General features: G+C 37.5%; 1 protein-coding gene across 2 annotated transcripts in view; it reads left to right on the forward strand.

Moving 5' to 3' along the window:
• Nucleotides 1–478: 478 nt before the first annotated feature.
• The window catches only part of LOC110023104 (probable serine incorporator), a 22,723-nt gene continuing 2,364 nt past the window's right edge, over nt 479–20,837 (forward strand). The window contains exons 1-12 of one of the 2 annotated variants that reach the window (XM_020722338.1): nt 479–744; nt 1,939–2,130; nt 2,229–2,302; nt 2,856–3,015; nt 3,092–3,116; nt 3,543–3,632; nt 3,908–4,079; nt 4,168–4,241; nt 4,393–4,462; nt 4,706–4,777; nt 4,906–5,039; nt 9,200–9,273. In XM_020722338.1, the coding sequence (XP_020577997.1) occupies nt 1,944–2,130; nt 2,229–2,302; nt 2,856–3,015; nt 3,092–3,116; nt 3,543–3,632; nt 3,908–4,079; nt 4,168–4,241; nt 4,393–4,462; nt 4,706–4,777; nt 4,906–5,039; nt 9,200–9,273 (1,132 nt within the window). In that variant the 5' untranslated portion in view covers nt 479–744; nt 1,939–1,943. The remainder of the gene's footprint in view (nt 745–1,938; nt 2,131–2,228; nt 2,303–2,855; nt 3,016–3,091; nt 3,117–3,542; nt 3,633–3,907; nt 4,080–4,167; nt 4,242–4,392; nt 4,463–4,705; nt 4,778–4,905; nt 5,040–9,199; nt 9,274–20,837) is intronic. The other variant, XM_020722340.1, reaches the window with a different exon arrangement.

The following is a 20,837-nucleotide window of genomic DNA, read 5'->3' on the forward strand; positions in this document are numbered from 1 at the left end:
AATAATTAAAAATATTAATTAAAAAAATAGAATAAAAATTATTAAATTAAATTCAAATGATGTTTTAAATCTTGCTCCGATCCTTAACATCTTATGACTACTTGATTAGGGTTGTATATGATTACTTGATTAGGGTTGTCAAAACGACTCTTTGTTCGTGAACGGCTCGTGTTCTGCTAATAAGCGAACGAGCCGCGAACGAGCCGAACACGAACACACTTTTTAAGCTTGAAATATAAACGAGCCGAACATGAGCCCCTGGGTCCCACAGATCAGAGCAGTCATAAAAATATGGTCGGAGCCTAACAGAGAATATTATGTGCAAAATTTGTATATATGAATTGTTAGTATTTGATAATACTTAGCACATATTCAACTTATATGTAACGTAATAGTTTTCATTACAATGCCATCATAATAACAACAAATTTGCACCCAATGCGATCTGCACGTAATATTTTTCGGGAAAGCAAAGGAATGCAGGAGAGGGGATTGGGCCGTATAAGCTTCTGTTGCGTGAGTCATGTGTTGCTTGTGCAATTATTCTAACGGGAACAGCAAGGCAAAGCAATAAAGGAGAAGATGTGCATCTCTGCAAAAGTCCAAACCTTTCCTTTCTCCCTCTTCTCTCATTCCATCTTCAAGCTCTCATTCTGCACTGTCATGTGCTGTGGAGAACGGAGGGGGAGACAGCATCCCTGAGCTTCTGCTGGCCAACGGTCGCCGGAGCTTCTTCCTCCGGAGGTCAGTAACAGTATTCAGATATTCAGATTGAACTTGGCTTCAGAAATTAGTGATTTCCGTCTTCTTCCGGTCATTTTGTTTTCATTTCAACTTTGTTTTATTAATGCCACGCACTTTTTGAATTGCTTCTGCATCTGCGCTTGTTCTGATCGTGCATTTGAGAATTTTACTAAAAATTGATGAACTTGTTGCAAGTTATGAAATTTGTGTGAGAGTTTGGGTAGATGAGAAATGGGGATAGGAGAATTCCCTAGTTGTAAAATTTAACTCGCATTGTTGATAAGCAAGTGGAGCTTGTTAGAGAAGTCATTGCCGGATCATGGCTTGCAATAGAGCTTGTTGGGGAAGAAATGACAGGACCAATTGTGAAGACGAAGAAGAAAAGAAAGGAGAAGGAGAAGATGCGAAGAAGAGAAACAGAGAACACCAAGCTTAAAGAGAGATGAGTGGATTTTTATTCTATTTCATTTCTGATCAAATTACAATAGAGAAGGCTTGACTTTAAATAGAAGATCTAATGGCAAACAAGTAAATAGAAGGGTGAAATGGACAAAGTCCATATTATATAATTATATATAAAGCCAACTCTGACACATATATGCCCCAACCAGACAACCGAACTCAGCAGAAGAGAAGGGGGCTTGGTAAGTATGTCTGCAGTATGATCCTCAGTCATTAAGTGTTGTAGCTTGATCTCATTGAGTCGAATGTGATCTCCTATGAAGTGTTAGTCCACCTCGATATGATTTGTCCGGGCAAGAAATACCGGACAATGGGCGAGAGTGATGGCAAAGGTGCTTGGGGGGGGGTATATTGGTATGCTAAAATTTTTTGTACCTTTGAGATAGCGAAATAACCTTTTAATTGTTGAAAATTTTACAAGAATGGTTGATGCATAAACTGACTTAAATAATTAACTGCAAAAGAGATGTCAGCACTAGTAATGGTTAAATACTGTACAGAGCCAATGAGCTCGTTGTGATAAGTATGCCATCTACATAAATCAACAGGTAAAGTTGAATGTCATTTTGCTTGTATATTAATAAAGAATTGTCTGTGTGGGTGTGTGCTATTTTTTATAGAAAAAAATGCACTACTGATTAATTTTGCATCAGAAGCTAGCTTCATTAATTCTTTTCTGATTTTCTATTTTTATTTCAAATTCTCCTTTATCTTCTCCTATTGTGGTAACAGATGAGATGACCAATATTTCCATTGCCATCGAGGATCTAGGATATAGTAAGAAAAACTCTTGGTTTACCCGCCTCTTTCTTTGTCCCAATCCTTACATTGCACGCTACATATATGCGTTCATCTTCTTCATCACAAGTCTCCTTGCATGGACTGTTAGAGATTATGGCCATACAGTGCTCTCAGAGCTTCACAGTATGCATTCCTCTTCTTCTTCTTCTTCTTCTATCTTCTTCTACTTTCTTCTACTTTGCTATATTTCCTAAGTTTCTTTTTTCTTCATTATATTGTAGGATTGAAAGGATGCCATGGAGCAAGCTACTGCTTAGGAACAGAGGGTGTGCTTCGTATCAGTTTTGGCTGTTTTGTATCCTTCATTTGTTAATCAGTTCACATTTTTACGAGTAATGGGGTTTATACAATAAAAATACAAAATTTTCATCATGCTTATACTCTTTCTTGTAGGGGTTGTGCTAACAATTTAGAACCAAGCCAAATACTAGAAGTGAATTCTAGAATTTACACAATAATAAACTTGTAGGCTACATTTTCTATCTAGGATGAGAAACTTAATAAAAATCTATGACTTGGATTAGGGGCTCATCACTTTGGTCCAATATTTTTTACTTGATTTTGTGTGTATTATGGTTGAAAAATACATTCATTTTTATAAATGTGGGGTCCATAATTAATTTGATGTTTCAAGATACAATTTGTTTTAATATGATTCAATACCAAAACAATCATTTGATGCAATTTTCAAGCTCGAATCAAATCAAATCCAAACCAAATCAAGCTGATTTGGTTAGTCAATGCAATACTTTTGTGTCAATTTTCTCTATTTTATGAGCAAATATGAAACAACACTTGATTAAAATAATATCAGAATAGTGGCATTTTATCCTTCATTTGTTGTTTAGATGTACTTCTCTGTTCTTTTTGTTACAACTGTGGGCACAAAGAAGATTTGGGATGCAAGAAATTCATGGCACTGTGAGTGGTGGTTAGCTAAAATGCTCATGTGGATGCTATTCATGCTTGTTCCCTTTTTCATGCCATCAGAATTTTTCTTCATTTATGGTGAGCAATTTTTTTAATGCAATTTGTGATTTAAATTTTTTTGCTTATTCATTTCATGTTACATGCTATGATGCAGGAAAGCTAGCGCATGTCGGTGCAGGGTATGTTTTCCTCTTTTTCTTTATATATTAACTCAGAAAGGCAATTTTCCAATGCCAATAAAGCTAATGGTTGTCAACATGCACTTCTATAACATACGAAATAAAGGGTGTACATCACTTCTTTAATAATATGTATTTTGGCGATGATATTGAAAATATGCTGACTTCAGTTGGTGGACAAGACTTTTCTTCATCTCAACAATGCTTTGCATATGTGCATAATCAACACTTTTTAACACATCTCTTTAAATGACATGCTACACTTAATATGTGTTTGATAAAGTCCACCGCATTTTTTTCTCAATATATGGTTTAGAAATATTTTTGAGCAAGCCTTAGTTAAAAAAGGTTAAATTAGGATTTCTCTATTTATCTTGTTTAAGATAACTACTAATCATTTGACTATTTTTGATCTGATTGTTTCAGGACCTTCCTTGTTATTCAACTCATTAGTGTAATAAGCTTCATCAATTGGTTGAATGATTGTTTCCACTCTGAGAAATATGCAGAGAGATGGTATGCTTTATGTTCTTATTTTATTTTGGAATGTTAGCAAATATATACATATTTTTTCTTAACGGTATCAAGATTTTAATTTAATAAGAATTCTAAAAATTATGGCATTTGAACATTCACATGGAGTTGACTTGATAACAAAATACAAACAATGATTATCTGAAACCATCCAATAATGAGTGAGATTACATTTTCATGATCATGTATGTTTGCTTTCAAAAGTCTTATCCCACATTTTTTTTTCTGTTAGTCATATTACATTTTCTGACATGCAGCCATATCCAAGTAATGATTATCTCAATTGTTGCATATGTTGCATCCATTGTGGGATGTATCATGATGTATGTATGGTACGCATCGAAGCTATCCTGCAGGCTCAACATCTTATTCATCACTCTTACCCTTTTGCTCTTACAAATTATGACTTTTGTCTCAATGCACCCTAAGGTGAGATTTACAATTAATCTTTTGCTTGTTAGACAATAATTGTATTGCAAATCCATATGAACCTCATAAATTTTCATTTCTTAAACAGGTTAGAGCAGGTTACCTATCACCAGGCCTGATGGGAGCTTATATTGTCTTTCTTTGTTGGTGTGGAATTCGAAGGTACTATTCACGAACAATTCTTCTCTGATTATTTTCTTCATTACATCTTTCCAATTCATCGGAGTTCGCTAAACTTATTCACTTCAATTTCTTTGCCAACCTATTCTCTTAGTTTTTATCATATTTATGATTTCAAATTTCTAAATGACAGTGAACCTCAAACAGAGATTTGCAACCAGAAAGTGGAACTAGGAAATGGTTCAGATTGGCTCACCATTGTGGTAAAACTAGAAGCTTTTTGTTGCAAATGGGAATTACTAAGCAATAATTTATTTCAAATATTGCAGTTTGGTGTTTGTGATGGTTTTATAAAATCTAAAACATAACTAGATATTCACAAATTACTAAAAGTGTTGTTTTTTGTAGTAAATGTAGACCCAAGACATTGATTTTTTAACCAAAGTCTCCCTTCTCTGAAGTTTTATTCAACAAGCTAGTCTTATGTAAGCTCTATTTGGTGGCAGAGTTTGGTAATTGCAATACTTGTCATTGTTGTTGCAACCTTTTCAACGGGAATGAATTCTAAATGTCTTCAGGTACATAATCATAGACGCAGCAGTCACTTGACATATTTAGCCATGAATTCAATCATTTCATTTTTCTACCATCAATTCTTTATGCAGAAACTACTGTTGCATTTTTGCTTTGTTTGTGCATTATACAGTTTGTAAAGATTGAAAGGAATTCTGAGGACGAGGTGCCTTATGGATATGGATTTTTCCATTTTGTCTTTGCCATTGGTTCCATGTACTTTGGGATGCTATTTATTGGCTGGAATGTGCATAAAACCATGCAGAAGTAAGTTCCATGTACAATATCAAATCTTAAATTAAATCAAGTGCAAATATGTAATTGCATAATGCATCCATACTGCGTTATGTGATTGGTAAATGAATATAAAACATGAAAACAAGAACACTAAATAGAAAAATTCATATATATTATTAATTTTAGTTTGTATTTTAAATACTGACCAATAAATTTAAAATTTGTCATTATATGCATGAAAAACTTTGAACCTGTATTTGTTTAAGAGTATTATTGCTGACTCTCGAATATATTTCACCAGTTGAATCGATTGCATATAAGGTAAAGTAACGGATGATGAATACCGTAACACTTAGTTCATAACAACAAAATTACCAGATGAGAGATCTATGATCGAAATTGGCAAATTTGTAAGTAAAATATCTGAACCGTTACCAAAAACTGCTCAAATAGCCTCCCCGAAAGACCGTTTTTTCTGTCCGGTCATCATATGTGCGGACAACGGATGAGATGCAGCGGTGATTGAATGATTCCGCAGACACGGTGACCAGACAGAAAAGTTTGGCACTGTTTCGTTGAGTCTAGAAAGTTGTATTTGTCTGAACGTTGAATTTGTCTAGGCCCTAATTTCCGCTCCTCCTATTTGTGAGCTCCGTCTCCCTGTTCTCGACCCGGCACTAAGTTCTCCACACCAGCCAAGCCCAAACTCCTCTCTCCCTTAGTCCCTCCTACCTCGCCGGCGACCCCACAGCGCCTCCTCCATCCTCTCTCTTCTTCCCCTTCCTCTTTATTTTCCGGCGACCCCCAAGCGCCCGCAGCTCGCCTACTGTCGCCGACGCAACAGCCCGAGCACCCAGATTTCTTGCCTCCTCCGCCCTTCTTCTTGTCTCGTCACTCCTCCGAACGAACGGACAGCATTTATTTTCCGGCGACCCCCAAGCGCCCGCAGTTCGCCTACTATCGCCGACGCAACAACCCGAGCAACCAGATTTCTTGCCTCCTCCGCCGTTCCTCTTGTCTCGTCACTCCTCCGAACGAACGGACAGCAAACAACTCACGCGCCTTCACCTTGTTGCATGCCCTAACGCTTCCTCACGCAGCAGTCTCGCCTGCAAGCCCGTAAGCTCCTACAGCAGCTTGTCACCTTGTTCGTGCGCCTACCCGTTGCGCTCTCCATCCCTCTCCTCTCGACCCGCACAAGCCAAGTGCAGCAACTACTACCCCGTTTCTTACTTGAGAGCCCTCCCCATCACCTACACTTCGCACTAGAAACCCAGCTATTCCCTCTCCTCACAAACTCACTATCTCTATCGTCAAACAGCCACCCCTACACCTCATGCGACCTTTAACCCACTTCACCGAGAACACAACAACGAAATCAAGGTAAACAGAGAAATCTGTTTGAAATTATGCAGGAGTAGTTGCTGTTTTGCTTAGTTCGTGAAGGGGAGTTCATGAAATCTTTTATTATGTATGTGTATGTGTATGCATGGGTGTGTCAATGGGAGAAATATTTGTTTGCGTACTTAAGACATATGCAGAGTTGCGTACATATTAGGTTATTAGGAGGGTACAAGTAGGTTACACTTAGGTTATACCTCTTGTAATTCCTCCCGTAACATAAGTGTAATCTACATGTACCCTCTGAATAACCTAATATGTATGCAACTCTGCGTACGTCTTACGTACGCAAATATTTCTCGTGTCAATGGTGCCGCAGAGGGAGAGAATGGTTGCACGTGAAATTCATGCAGTTGTGCTAAAATCTTCACTGCCACATGAAAGGTATAACAATCACAATTCTTGAAACTTCTATCACTACATGTTTGGCGTGTGGAGCGGAACCGTATACACGCTTTTCTTAGTGTGGTGGAACCAAACTTGTACGCAACACTGGCAACACGGTGAGCAAATCAAAAAGCTTCTGAAATGTTTATTTCAACTCGTTTTGTATTGAGAGGAGCCTTATACACGCTTTTCTTAGCGTGATGGGATGAAGCTTGCACATGACGCTCGAGATGCGATATACAATTCAAAATTAAGTACTTGTGAGCGTCTTTCTTGATGCGGTGGGGAAATATGTTGCAAGTACCTGAGATTGCACGAGTGACATTCTTATACACTTTTTTTACATTGCAGGGGATCCTGTTGCATTTTTGAAGGCCCGTTCACATTTTTTTGCATGGCGGGATACACATCTTTACGTCAATGGCGCAAGCCACCCATACATGCCTTTCTTTGAGTGGTGGGCACACCCAGACTCCTGATGCAACTTTCGAAGGACAACACCGAAGAGCTGTCGAAATGCTACCAACTTTATATCTAAGCATCGGTCATGAAAGAGCTGTTGGATTGAACTTATCGGAACAAAAAAAATGCAATCAAATGAAAGCTCCTAAGCTACATATTAAATGCTAAAATGATTACTTATATTATTTTAAAAGATGGGATTAAATATAAATAGAACTTGCATGACTTTCGGGGTGCTCGACAACTCGTCAACAAGCTCGAATGAAACCTGTGAGGGGTGGCCCACATGAACCCTCAAATAGGAGTTAAGTATGGGAGAGATACATTATTTCAAATATACAATCAAAGTCCAAAACGCCTTCATCAACATTAGATCTGCAACCCCAACTGCACAAGTGGACAAAAGACGATACTAGAAGCTTAAAGTAAAAATATTTGCACTCATTTCAATTATAATATGATTGTGTTAACTGCTCAATCTCAAGATCCGAGAATGTTGTGCGGGTAAAAATGTGTGTTGAAGCTCAAAACCAAATATCTCGAAATGCCGGTTAATTTATTTAAAGTCAATTCTAATTAATAAAATTTAAACTCTCGTATGTGCTTTGTTGCTTGTCTTGGTTCACTAAATTTAAGCATCTGAGAATGCTGCGCGAGCAACAGGTCGTCTTGCCTATAGGATAAGGTTGTAAGTCTCACACTTTGGTCAATCCAATCCTCCTTCCATCGGGAATAGAGTCGGCAAGATTGGGCCTCCACTGAGCTAGTTCGATTCTCCTTCTTACGAAAACTGGAGTTGATAAGACTAGTTTTTTTAGTGACGTAAGTTATGAGTTAGCTCCAATGATGGCTCTGTTAATCGTAAATTTTAACTGAAAGGGTTTATTTATAAAATTAAAATAATTTAAATCATGAAAGAAAAATATATTTAAATGAAAAATTATGTCACTTAATGTTTAAAGTAAAAAATTCATTTACCCTCCGCAATAATTTGTCGAGGTTGACAAATATAATGCAGACTCGAGCTTACAAAGAACCAATGTCATATCAAATATACTATTAAATTCATACTCAAAAATAAATTTTACGTCAGTAAAAATGTGACCTGAGTCCTCTCTTTGTGTGGTTATTGTTCTCAAATGACACCACAAAGAAGCGGTTATGACCAGAGCCCTCTGACGGGGTAGTTTGCCGCGAAATGACATCATTATATTACAGTCATAGTTGTAGGCCATATGTTCTCAAATGACTATCTTCCCTTTTGAGTATTGAATCATATGGTATATTCGATACGGCGGAAAGCTCTCTGTAAGCTAAAATCGACTTAGATTAGTACTCTTAAGCAGACATTTAGCCCAGATTTACAAGTTCCTCTTGGACGAAGCAACTCATGATTGTTAATAAGGATCCTCCGGTCATGTTGGGTCGACTATCTCCACTGACTAAGTAGACCGAGCATCATGACAACCCGAATGACGGAACCAGAACTTGATCGGTTCATCATCATTTCCCCCACCATACGCTTCAAACTCATGGCGATGACAATTTTTATAATTTAAATTCTCAAATTTGCTGTTGTTATATACTAAGTCTGAATACTTGGTGCCCTATGACTAGCCTTAATCGAAATTGCTCTCCTATCATCGGGAAGGGTAATTAACCATAGGCGCTTGCGCTTAGGTAGTGTCTTATCTACTAGCTCATCTTCCTTCTAAAAATTTGACATGGAAACTTAACAAATCTCTGCATTAAGCTCTCGACGAGAATCCGGGGTGTGCTTTTCGAATTTTGGGAGCCCACAACTATTTGAACATAAATAATCGGGCCATCTAGTCGTCCTTTCATCACACTATAAGCTTTTTGTTGAATGTGTTATTTCTCTCTTAATGAATGGATGAATAAATATAAAGAATCTAGTCTAATTATATTTCATCTTGCAGATGGACAATAGATGTTGGCTGGGCCAGTACTTGGGTTAGAGTTGTCAATGAATGGCTAGCAGCAATTGTCTTTGGTAAGTAAAGAGGACTACAAATTTTCCTGAAACACAAGGAAACCTGAAAATTATTTTATATTTTAGTTATTACAATCCCATATGGTTCTGTACTGATATTGCAATACAAATAAAACACATCAATGTACAGAATACTACAGATCAAAGAACATAATTTAGCACAAGAGATTTGTTGGTTATACTCAGATATATATATATATATATATATATATATATATATATATTATATAAAAAAATAAAAATAATAAGATATAGTTTTGTCCCGTTCCATTCATAATTAATATATAGTGGTCTATATCGAATTGATCAATTTGATGCATATAATTTTATAAAAATAAAAAGATTGAATTCTGAGGAATGCGAAATTTGAGATACTTAAAAAATTTATCGAACATTTATCTAATTCTTAAATTTTGGGTGTTTCAGTTATAGGTTGCAATAAATAACTAGGTTGGTGGAACTGTGGAGAAATTTCCAGTGTGTTAAAATGGGGAACGTGCTCTTAAAAGAACTGACACTATTTGTATGATTTTAAGTGCCATTTCCCAGAGGTTGATAAGGTTATGCATAGCACTCCAGAGTGAGATTGTTGAATAAATTGAATTGTTGACTTGAGAGTTGTAGGTTCAAAATGGTGGCTAAGTTGAGTTGTTAGGTTATAAAGTTGATGATTTGCTATGATGGCAAATACTACTGGGCAAAGAGTTCTTTTTTATTTCCATAATTGCTATAAGAGCACTCTGGAATGTGCTCTTAAAAGAAGTGACACTATTTGTATGATTTTAAGTGCCATCTCCCAGAGGTTGATAAGGTTATGCATAGCACTCCAGAGTGAGATTGTTGAATAAATTGAATTGTTGACTTGAGAGTTGTAGGTTCAAAATGGTGGCTAAGTTGAGTTGTTAGGTTATAAAGTTGATGATTTGCTATGATGGCAAGTACTGCTGGGCAAAGAGTTCTTTTTTATTTTCATAATTCGGTCCTTAAGCTTTTCTCCGAAGGTACAAAAAAGATACGTGCCAAAATATTCTAGGGTAAATTTATAGGGAAGTAAATGTTTCCTTGTCACCTTTCAAGTTGTTAAGGAACTGCCTAGTCCAACTACTAGTGATGAAAATTGGAATGTCTTGAAATGCATGCCTGAAAACATAGTGGGAAAGTGATTAGAAAATAATAGCTATAGTGCTAAATTGACGCTGTTTGAGGGTTAAAGCTTTTTTTTTACCTGATTGGCTCAGAGTGTAAGGAGGTGAATGATTAGAAGTTACTGTTGATTTTACTAGAAGAATTATTCTAGTGACTTTGACTTTTGTGTAAAGCTAACTGAAATATGAAGAGTAAAATCCAAGAGAAGACACAATAAGAGACAAGTACTTTGAGCTATTAGCCAAATCCAAATCCTTGCCATATGTTTACTTTTAAATTACCTTTTACAGTGCATAGAGAGAAGACATTAACATTGAGGATGGCATCTCTATGAGCATGGCATACAAGTTGGTTATAAAATCCCCAAGTTTGCTAAAAAAGTCTTTCCTTTTTTGTTTTTTATTTTTTGCAGTCAAGCAGTCAAAAAAAATTCATGAAAAAAATCATCATAGTTTTATGCAATTATAAAAAAATTATAGGGACGTTTCATTCTTACACGTTTTAGGAAATGACAAGAATATCAATATGATTTCATTGTTGGTTGGGGCTTGAAGTAATTGTCAAATAATGTAGAGAGAAAGATCAATATTGAGCTGATAATTCTACAGTGTTAAGTTACTGCTAAAGAGCGATGGTGGGCATCAACCTGTTGAAAAGGCAACACATAGAGCTAAATGTTGAGAATTGTATATAGTTTAAAAGTCCTATTTGTAAATAGGAAGAAGTCAAGCCTTTTATTTTTAAAGAATGTTGTAAGGCTATATAAGCCCAAGTCTTCAATGATTAGATTAAGTTTTGTTTAACAAAATCATTTCAATTTGGTATCAAAGCCCTAACCTAGCAGCCAGTCCACGTTGGTCTCGATTGGTGTCGTAGTCGCTGCAACTCGATCGGTGTAGAGAGTGCAGGGATTGATCTTTCTTTCTTTCGCGAATCGTGACAGACGTGATCAGAGCAGAGATGAGAATCAATCTTCCTTTACTTCACTAATATTGGCTGACAGGATCGTAGATCGTAGCAGACGGGATTGCGACATGACATTGTGTCATACGGGCGTTGAGAAGGCACTACAAGATCTCGACAGTCTAGGCAGGAGAGCGTCTCGTAGAGTTCAGTCATGAAGGGATTCTATGGCTTGCTACGAGAGGAAGGAGCGGAGCAGAGCTTTGTTTCTGGTGGTCTTTCGTATGTGACAGTCCCGTTGTTGCCTTTTCCGTGAGAAACAACTTTGAATTGTGACTCGGGAATGAGGAAGTTAGCAGAGCAGGGCCTCCATTTCTGGAGTTGCATTTGACAACATGGAGACAAAGGATCGAAGCAACTGTGGTTTGGCGTCCAGGACAAAGGGGTTGCGGCTTCGTGCGGACTAAGGCAAATTGGTCGCACGAACTTGCAGGAAGAAAGTTGTGTGTGACTGTGGGATCTAGACTTGATCTTTGTGATTTAGAATGTCAGGAGACAAAGATAGCACAGGAGGTAAGGGATTGGAACTTTTGGGGAAGATGGATTCCAAAGTTTAAAGGTCTTTATCGGTCTCATACAAGGAGCTAGCATCTCTATGAGAGTCACTACCTCGGTAAATGCTCTGAGCAGGTGAAGCTAGATCTCCCTCATATGGATCTGAAGCTAGATGGACCGGGTAAGTATCTGAGTTGGTCGCCTCAAATTGAGGCTCCTCTAGCAGGGAAGTGACTATAAGGATACCTGAGGGGTGTCGAGCCAGAGTGATAATACTGAAAGGGATGAGTGGAGAACCACACATGCCTTGCTTTACACCTTGTTACTTAACTCGATGGTTCTATCAATTGTCTTATCAATGGATGACATTAGGAAAGTGAGTGATATTTGGGCAAAGCTGAAGAAGATCTATACTGAAGCTGAGAACCACATGAGGGTGTTTTATATTCAGCGTGAAATAGAGTCAGTGGTTCATGTGATAGATCAGTTCACTGTTATTCCATAAATTTCGAGCACTTGTGACAATATCTATGTTGCAAGAAGGGGAAGATTTTTTCACAAATGAGGACTATGTCGTTTCTGGTTCATCTGAACTCAACTTTTGATCAGAGGAGATCGATCCCCTTAACCCAGACGACGATTCCTTCATTGGATGAGGCCATCACAGCGATGGTATAGGAAGAGAGTAGCATGAGGCTACGCTCTGAGTTGAGTGGACTTCTAGGCATGCGATCATCTATGGCCTCCTCGAGTAAAGGTATGACAGGTGCTCAGGGAGAGACCCCCAGGTGCTACAGCTGGGAGAATTGGGACACCTGAGCAAGGCTTGTTCACAGCCACCAAAGGATAGAGAGACTGGTAAATGTGGACAGTTTAGAGGTCGTGGTCGTAATCGTGGGGGTCAAGGAGGTGGAAGAGGAGGCTACCTGTCAAATCTAATGGTAGGGGAGAATGTGGGAGAAACAGGGATGATCTTTACCGATGAGGATCACGAGCTCTTGGAGATGTTGAAAAGGAACCATAAAGCAGCAGGTGATGTGACTGCGAATGCACGCTCCTTATCGTCATCAAAAGGGAACACTACTACTTATGCTCACTCAGGCAAATAGACTCGTCATACGCATGCTCTTGCCTGTATAACTATTATAAAATCACCACATGGATAGTAGATTCTGGTGCATCTCGACATGTGACGGGTAATGTTAGTGAGTTTGATTTCTATACTTGTCTAACAATTCTAGAGAATATTCAGACAGTTGATGGTACAACACAACCTATAGTTAGTAAGAGTATAGTGAGATGTACCAATTCTATGACTCTGTCTAATATTTGGCATGCTTCTTCCTTTCAAGTGAGAATCATTTATCCATTAGTGTCATTATTCTCCACTAAAATGTGTTGTTTTCTTTGATATTCCTAAGGTGATATTTCAAGTGAAGGGTACTGGTCGGAGAATTGAGACTTGTATGTGAAATAGTGGAATCTGATACTTGAATAGAGAGGGGATGGACTTAGTACTGACATCCATGGAACGTGCTGGAGTAGGAGGATCTGGGACGAGTCAAAGGTGCATGGAACAATCTTCATTTAGTCTTTTGAGGCATTTGTATATGTCTTTGTATGAGGAAGAAAATAAAAAAGAACTTGTAGGTGATGCATGTGAGTTGGGTAAGCATACCAGAAACTCTTATCTTAGTTCTATTAATAGAAGTTCTTGTGTTTTGATTTGGTGCATTCAAATGTATGAAGGTCATTTTCTACAATTTCGACGAGCAACTATAGATATTTTGTTGCTTTCATTGATTATTTTTGTCATGTTATTTTGTTATATATGAAGAGAGACAAAAGTGATGTGTTTATCTGCTTTAAAGATTTTAACAGGATAATTAAAATTCAATACAATGCAGTAGTGAAGATATTAAGTTTTTATAATAAGACAGAGTATACCGACAAAGCGTTTAGGAGTACATGTCAGCCCAAGGGATACAAAATCAAATCACTTGTCCATACACATTGGCACAAAATAGAATATCAGAAAAGAACATACACCTTTTAGAGGTAATCTGATGCATGATAATCTCAATGAATGTACTAGAGCACCTGTGGGGGAAAGCAGTTTTGACAACCGCTCAATTAGTTAATAGAATGTCTTCAAGAGTGTTGGGGTGACAATCTTCTTGTGAGTTATTGAAAGGAGATAATGACAAGATCCTCCTATTGAGTATATTTGGTTGTGTATGTTTCATGACGGACAATTGAGCATTAGTAGGGAAGCTGGATTCCACTATTGTGAAATGTCTTTTTGTGGGTTATTATGCTACCCATAAAGGGTTATGTTTGTTGGAGCTCAACAGAGTGGCTCATCAGAAAATGGAGATATGAGGCAAGAGGAGGAGAGTAGTGATGGTGGAGACTGATACATGTGGGAACAAAGTTGTCCCATTTTGTGGAAAGGATCAAATGAGGAAGAGCCAATTCCTGAGGAAAATGAGCTCGAAGGTGTTGATATTCAAGCCCAAAGGGTGTATACAAGGAGGAAGTAAAATGAGGGAATAATGTCTTTCGTGCCACTCGTGCTAACAAGTCTCATGTCCTGCTCTACCCCGACTCTTGAGGCTCCTACACCATCCACCTCGGAATTCGACTACACAGGTGATATGATTACTCTTTCTTCTCACACTCCCATGACTTTGAGGACTTCTCACAGTAATGCGAGTCATTCTCATGATTATTTTGATTTCTCTCATGACATTGCTTAGTTTGTCTCATACTCTAACATACCCCCTGTATACGGAGTATTCATTGCATCTTTGGACACTATCTCTATACTCAAGTGTTGGCAGGTACTTAAGGAGGATCCAAAGTGGAAGGGTGTCATGCTGGACGAATTTGGTGCTCTCGACAAGAGCAAGAAGTGGAAGCTTGTGTTGCTGCCAACAGGAAAAAATGCAGTCAGGTGCAAATAGGTCTTCACATTGAAGCAGATCCCAAAAGGAAGGATTGATCGCTACAAAGTACGATTGATGGCACAAGGGTATAGTCAGACATATGGCATCGACTATGCTTAGACATTTACACCAGTTGAAAATATAAGCACAATTAGGGCAATTGTCTCTCTGGCTATGAATAGTGGATGAATGTTACACCAACTAGATGTGAAGAATGCATTTCTTCATGGAGACCTGCTAGAGGAGGTGTACATGGAGATACCCCTATACTTTGACACAAACCAAATAGTGGGCAAGGTATGTAGACTGAGGAAGTCACTTTACGGCTTGAAACAGTCTCCTTGAGCTTGGTTTGACAGGTTCAGGGAAGCAATGACAGACATGGGCTATCGACAAATCAATGTTGACCACATAGTGTTCTTTTGAGGACATGATGGTCATATTACTATTTTTGAGGTGTAAGTGGATGATATGATTATCACTGGTGATGGTGAAGAAGAGATTGCTCAGTTGCAGGCAAGTCTGGGCAAAGATTTTGAGGTGAAGGACCTAGGACAAATTAGATACTTCCTTAGCATTGAGGTTGCTCGTGGAGCAGAGAGGATTGTTCTATCTCAGAGAAAGCATGTGCTAGACTTGCCCACAGAGACAAACATGTTGGGATGCAAGTCCGTAGTTACACCAATTGACCATAAGAGAAAGTTAAGCGCAAAGACAGGAGAGTTTCTTGATCATGAGATGTACTAGAGGTTGGTAGGCCGTTTTATCTCTCCGAGTCACACTCATCCTGACATATCATTTGCAGTAAGCATAGTGAGTCACTACATGCATGATCCGAGAAAGGGTCACATGAATACAATGTATCAGATTCTGAGTGTACTTGAAGAGTGCACTAGGGAAGGGATTAATCTTTAGAGAAAATGGGGATTCAGATATTAAGGACTACTATGAATCTGATTGGGTTAGTTGTGCTGATGACAAGAGATCCACATCTGGGTACTGCATGTTCGTAGGGGCAATTTGGTCTCTTGGAAGAGCAAGAAGCAGTTGGTAGGTATGAGGTCAACAATAGAGGCAGAATATAGGGCCATGGCTTTGGGAGTTGCCAAGATGTTATGGTTGAGAACTTTATCGGCAGAGCTCGAGGTGGATCAAAGGGCTCAAATGGATTTGTGGTGCAACAACTAGTCAACAATCAACATTGCCAACAACCCGATGCAGTACGATAGAACCAAACATGTGGAGATTGATAAGTTCCTTATCAAGGAGAAGTTGAATAGTGGAGTACTTGAGATAATTCATGTAACTGATAGAGAGCAAGTAGTTGATTGCCTCCCCAAGGGATTTAGCTCATTATATCTGTCCAGGTTGTGTAACAAGATGGGATTAGTGGATATTTTTTACCCATCTTAAGGGGGAGTGTTGAAAATTGTATATAGTTTAGGGTCTTATTTGTAAATAAGAAATATAGAAGTCAATGGTTTTATTTGTAAAGAAAGTTGTAAGGCTTTATAAGCCCAATTCTTCCATGAATAGATTAAGTTTTTTTTGCAAAATCATTTCAGTTCTAAATTTACTCAATAGCATCAAAGTGTCGAACTATTAGGAAGAGTTAGATACTATCAATTACTTTTTGAGAATGAAAAAAAGAAAAAAGGAATCCATAACTGAGTCAATAGCTCTAGAGTGCTAAACTATTGGCACGTGTTGAGACAAAGGTTATGGCTCGCTATCAAAACTAAAATACATATGAAAGGCGAAACTCGATGACATCAAGAAGCTAGATGTTGGCATTATATTGAGGTGTCGAGAATGAAGGTGATAAAGTATGTAAAAGAAGTTGACATACCATTTAGGTGTTGGTAGAGCCCTAAGAGGGCATTAACAAATTGCTATGGTGTCAGTAGATTGTTGAGAAGGGCTAGTGTTGGAATGATGAAACTAGTATATAGAAATAGGGCACTTTAAATTGATGATTAAAGGATTACCGAGCAATTGCAATGATAATAATGTGACTCTTGTTAAGAATTGACCCGTGCTAAAAGATCTTGGATGATAAGTTGTTAGTAAGGTACAATAAGGAGGGCACACCTATGAGGAAATTTCATAGGAAAGAGACATCAGGGGCTGAATGGAGAGAGGATCTAAGCTATCCTGAATTAACTTAGTTGATATCTCTAGTATTATGAGTTATAGGAGAATGTTGAGGGGATGACTCCACTGAGAAGAGAACACTAAGCTAATACCTTCAGCAAAGGATGAATACAAGGGGTATGTGAATTTAATGTCCAAGGAGGCAAATTAGTTTAAAAGATGATATTTTGTTATTAACTTCTAATATGTTCAGTTCTTAGTAAAGAGGCTAAGGAAGATATTAAACCTTCAACTAAAGACAAAGTGTCCAAACTAATTTGGTCAAGGTATGATAAAATAGTTTAAAGAAAATAAAGTGGTCCAAGTTAATCTCGTCTTGACTAAGATTGGTTGAAGCTGACCGTAGTGCGTGTCAACTAAACTTGCCAAATGATTGGAATAAAATTAAGGTCAACAAGCTTCTCTTTGATAGACTTTCTTCCATCCTATATCTCATGACTAAGCATTTTTTTTTAGGATTGTAGTCTTAAAAATCTCAATCTATCAATTGCTTTTTAAAATTTTATTTCCTATTATACTAAAAACCTGACACAATCTGCTACATCCATCAAGCATTTCTCTTCTTTTTCTCATCATTTTTTTTCTTATATTTCTTTACTATTTATTTTTCTAATACGTGTAAATAAGAATTGCTAGATTCTCTCTAGAAACCGGCAATTGATATTAAAATGGGGGCTTTCATTAATTGTCATAGCTTGGATCTAGTTATCCTTCTGCTGGCGAAAATCCTATTTCAAATCGGTTGTTATTATGTTTTATTGAGATAGTACTATTGACCACTACAAAGCTTGATTAATTGCGAAGGGGAATAGACAAGTTAATTATGAACTATTTTGAGAGCTTATTCCCAATGGCCTTGTTAGGGATTTCCTCTTGTTAGGGATTGCTTCTAAGCAATTTATATGAAACAATTTTGTCAGGTATATTGCTGAAGGAGAGAATAAATATGTAAGATGTCAAAGCCATATATGGATTAAAAAAAATGACTTTCAAGCATGATTTAACAAGTTTTGCAATGTAATTGTTATTGTTGGTCTTCAAAGTAATATAATGGAGCACTCTATCTTCATTCGTGGTTCATCTTCTGAGACTTGTTTTTTACAGTATATTTGTTGACATTTTTCTTATTAAAAATGATTTTTTTGCCAATGAAACTATACACATATCTTGATTACATTTATTACTACAATTATGCATTCCCTAAATTATTTTATCAAAATCAAATTTACCTACAACAAATATGATGTCACTCTTTCTTAAATAAAGATAACATATACTTTTTCAGACAAAACTTGGCTTGGGTGCAAATCTAGTATTACTTCTGGATACTTACAAACTTATAAGAAAAGCTACCATTAATCTTTGTTATTATCATTTGATTGGTGAGCTAATCTACTAAATGATCTCCTGACATAATATTTCATTTGTTGTTATTGGGGTCAGTCGACATATACATAATCAAAACAAGAGGCTCAAGGATTCTATCTTAAGGATTTTAAGAAATAATAGATGGTAGCCAAACTGATGTTGACTTTTCTTAATTTATTGAAGATTGCAAGTCTAACTAAGAGTATTGTGGTAACTTATGTTAAACAAAATCATGTTTCATGGAGAAGTAAGAAAAAATTAGGATTTTCGTGCTAGATCTTGTGCCGAAGCCAAAGATTGGGTGATGATCCGTTTAACATGTTAACTGATGTAGATAAAAAATATTGTTGCGTTTGACTTGCTTGTTACTTGTCCATGAGTCCAAGGCATGATAATAGACAAACTATCCAGATTGCTAGCTGCAACCCTATCTTCTTAAAAACAAAACCAAAAAAAAATCATTGTATATTATTACTTTACTAGGAATACACTTCTGTCAAAAATGATTAGACCATCATTTAATAAAAACAATTCTGTCAAAAATGATTCTTGAGCCTTGTGTCTATAGCAAAGCATAGTTGGCATATATTCTTACAGAGACTACTAGATCACTTTGATTCTCCATTTTTTTCAGCAAGTTATCGAGTTAGATCATCATGGTGCATATATATATATATATATATATATATATATATAGAGCAAGAGCAGAGTTTATATATAAATAAAAAAGATACATAAAGGTTGCATGAGAGGACCCAATAGAGGCAGTCTACCCATACAATATCAAATATAGTAATACCCCAACAATAAGATACAGATAAACTCAAAAAATTTAAAACATCCAGAAAACAAGTAGCTAGGGACGAGTCAGTTTAGTCATGTCTCGTACTCTAGTTTTCAGAGCGAAGCCAAATAAAAAACTTTGAAGTGTCGTGTCATTGCTAAGAGTAACCAAAGTATCATCCATTAAGTTTCCAAGTTGGAATGTGTCTCCAGCCCTTTTTTTTCCGCCGAGAAGTGTAAACCTGTCATTCTCATCTGAAGATTGGCTCATGTGATTCTCAGTCTGAATAGATATTAGAACCGCAGTAGAAGGAAAGACAGTCATTTTCACAGCAGTAGTTTCAGTGTATGTGAAGTGTGAATTGCCACCTCTGCACCTGATACTTCTTGAATAGGAGCTGCGGGGCTATCTTGATTTTCGGTCTGAACATTATCCCCTATAATATGGTCAGGAGAAGGGTTTCCAGGGGCAGACACCAACTCTTGTCTTGTGGTGATTCCCTCCTCAGGTTGGCTGTCATCAGGTTTGTTGGGAGTGTGTTCAGTCACGTGGGGTGCACTATGCACTAACAACATGTCCTGCTTTTGACTATTGGTTTTCAACTATGGGTGCAATCTGAAACATTTCTTTTGCGGGTGTTCAAACATCTTACAGTGCTTGCAGTATTAAGGTTTTTGCTCTATAATGATTTTTTGTCGATAACTATTGTGAGCAAAGCCAAACTAGGCTTCTTCAGCATCTGGTAGTGTAATATCTCTTTCAATCAAAATCCTTGCAAGAGAGGTCCTTGAGAAATGAACAGTATGTATGTCTACCTGCAAAGGTTTTCCAAGGATAGTCTCAATTGTAGTCTCAAGTCTCAATTGCATATAAGATAAGTAGGTCAAAGAATTGAAGCTTGAGTTCAGGTAATGAAACCAGATAGACGCAATTGGAGATTCTTGACTGGATAAAAATTAGGGGTCCATTTGAATAATTTCATATGATTGCCCTTGCCCTCGATTGTGATGAATTTCTTTGAGAAAATCCTTGTGTAATATTCTTCTATTCTCAGTTATATCATAACATGTCTTCCGTCAAAAAGACTCACCTGTCAAGTCCCAATTAGTTTGAAATCTTCAAAAACCTTCCTGATAATCTTCATCTTAGGGCGACCAAATTGGAACTTTCCAAGGAGTGTAAATTTGTATTTTCCTGCACGAGTAGAAATTTCAACGTCAGAGAAGAATATTGCTGGTTTGCCCGTCTTTTTTACTACTTTTTTTATGAGATTGCAATCTCCATGTCCTGCAACAGAATCATGGTACATCTGCGGGAATATCGAACCATCTGCGAGGTGGAAAGGGATTTGGCGAGGTTATCACCGACGAGGGCGGCGGCGTAGGAAAGCCCTGAGGCCATTAGCTTGCTTCACACAAGCACTGCAAGAGTAATAGTTGGCGCAGCTTGCTGACTGCTGCAGACGAACTGGACGCGAGCAGTCGAGCAAGCTCGAGCAAAACTGGCGGAACAATCGAGCGGCTTTGACGACGAGCGATCTCCTCTGTAGACGATGCAACATACAAGCAAGTTCGAAGCAGACCGCAAGCTCCTCCACCAGCCAGAGGACAAAAGGATCAATACGAGCGAGAAAAAACATACGTCAGGATTCACCATGAGCGGAAACCTTAGCAGAGCGAAAACGAAGACCCATCACTTTATATATA

The sequence above is a fragment of the Phalaenopsis equestris genome, unplaced genomic scaffold, assembly GCF_001263595.1.
Source record: "Phalaenopsis equestris unplaced genomic scaffold, ASM126359v1 Scaffold000210, whole genome shotgun sequence".
NCBI lineage: Eukaryota > Viridiplantae > Streptophyta > Magnoliopsida > Asparagales > Orchidaceae > Phalaenopsis > Phalaenopsis equestris.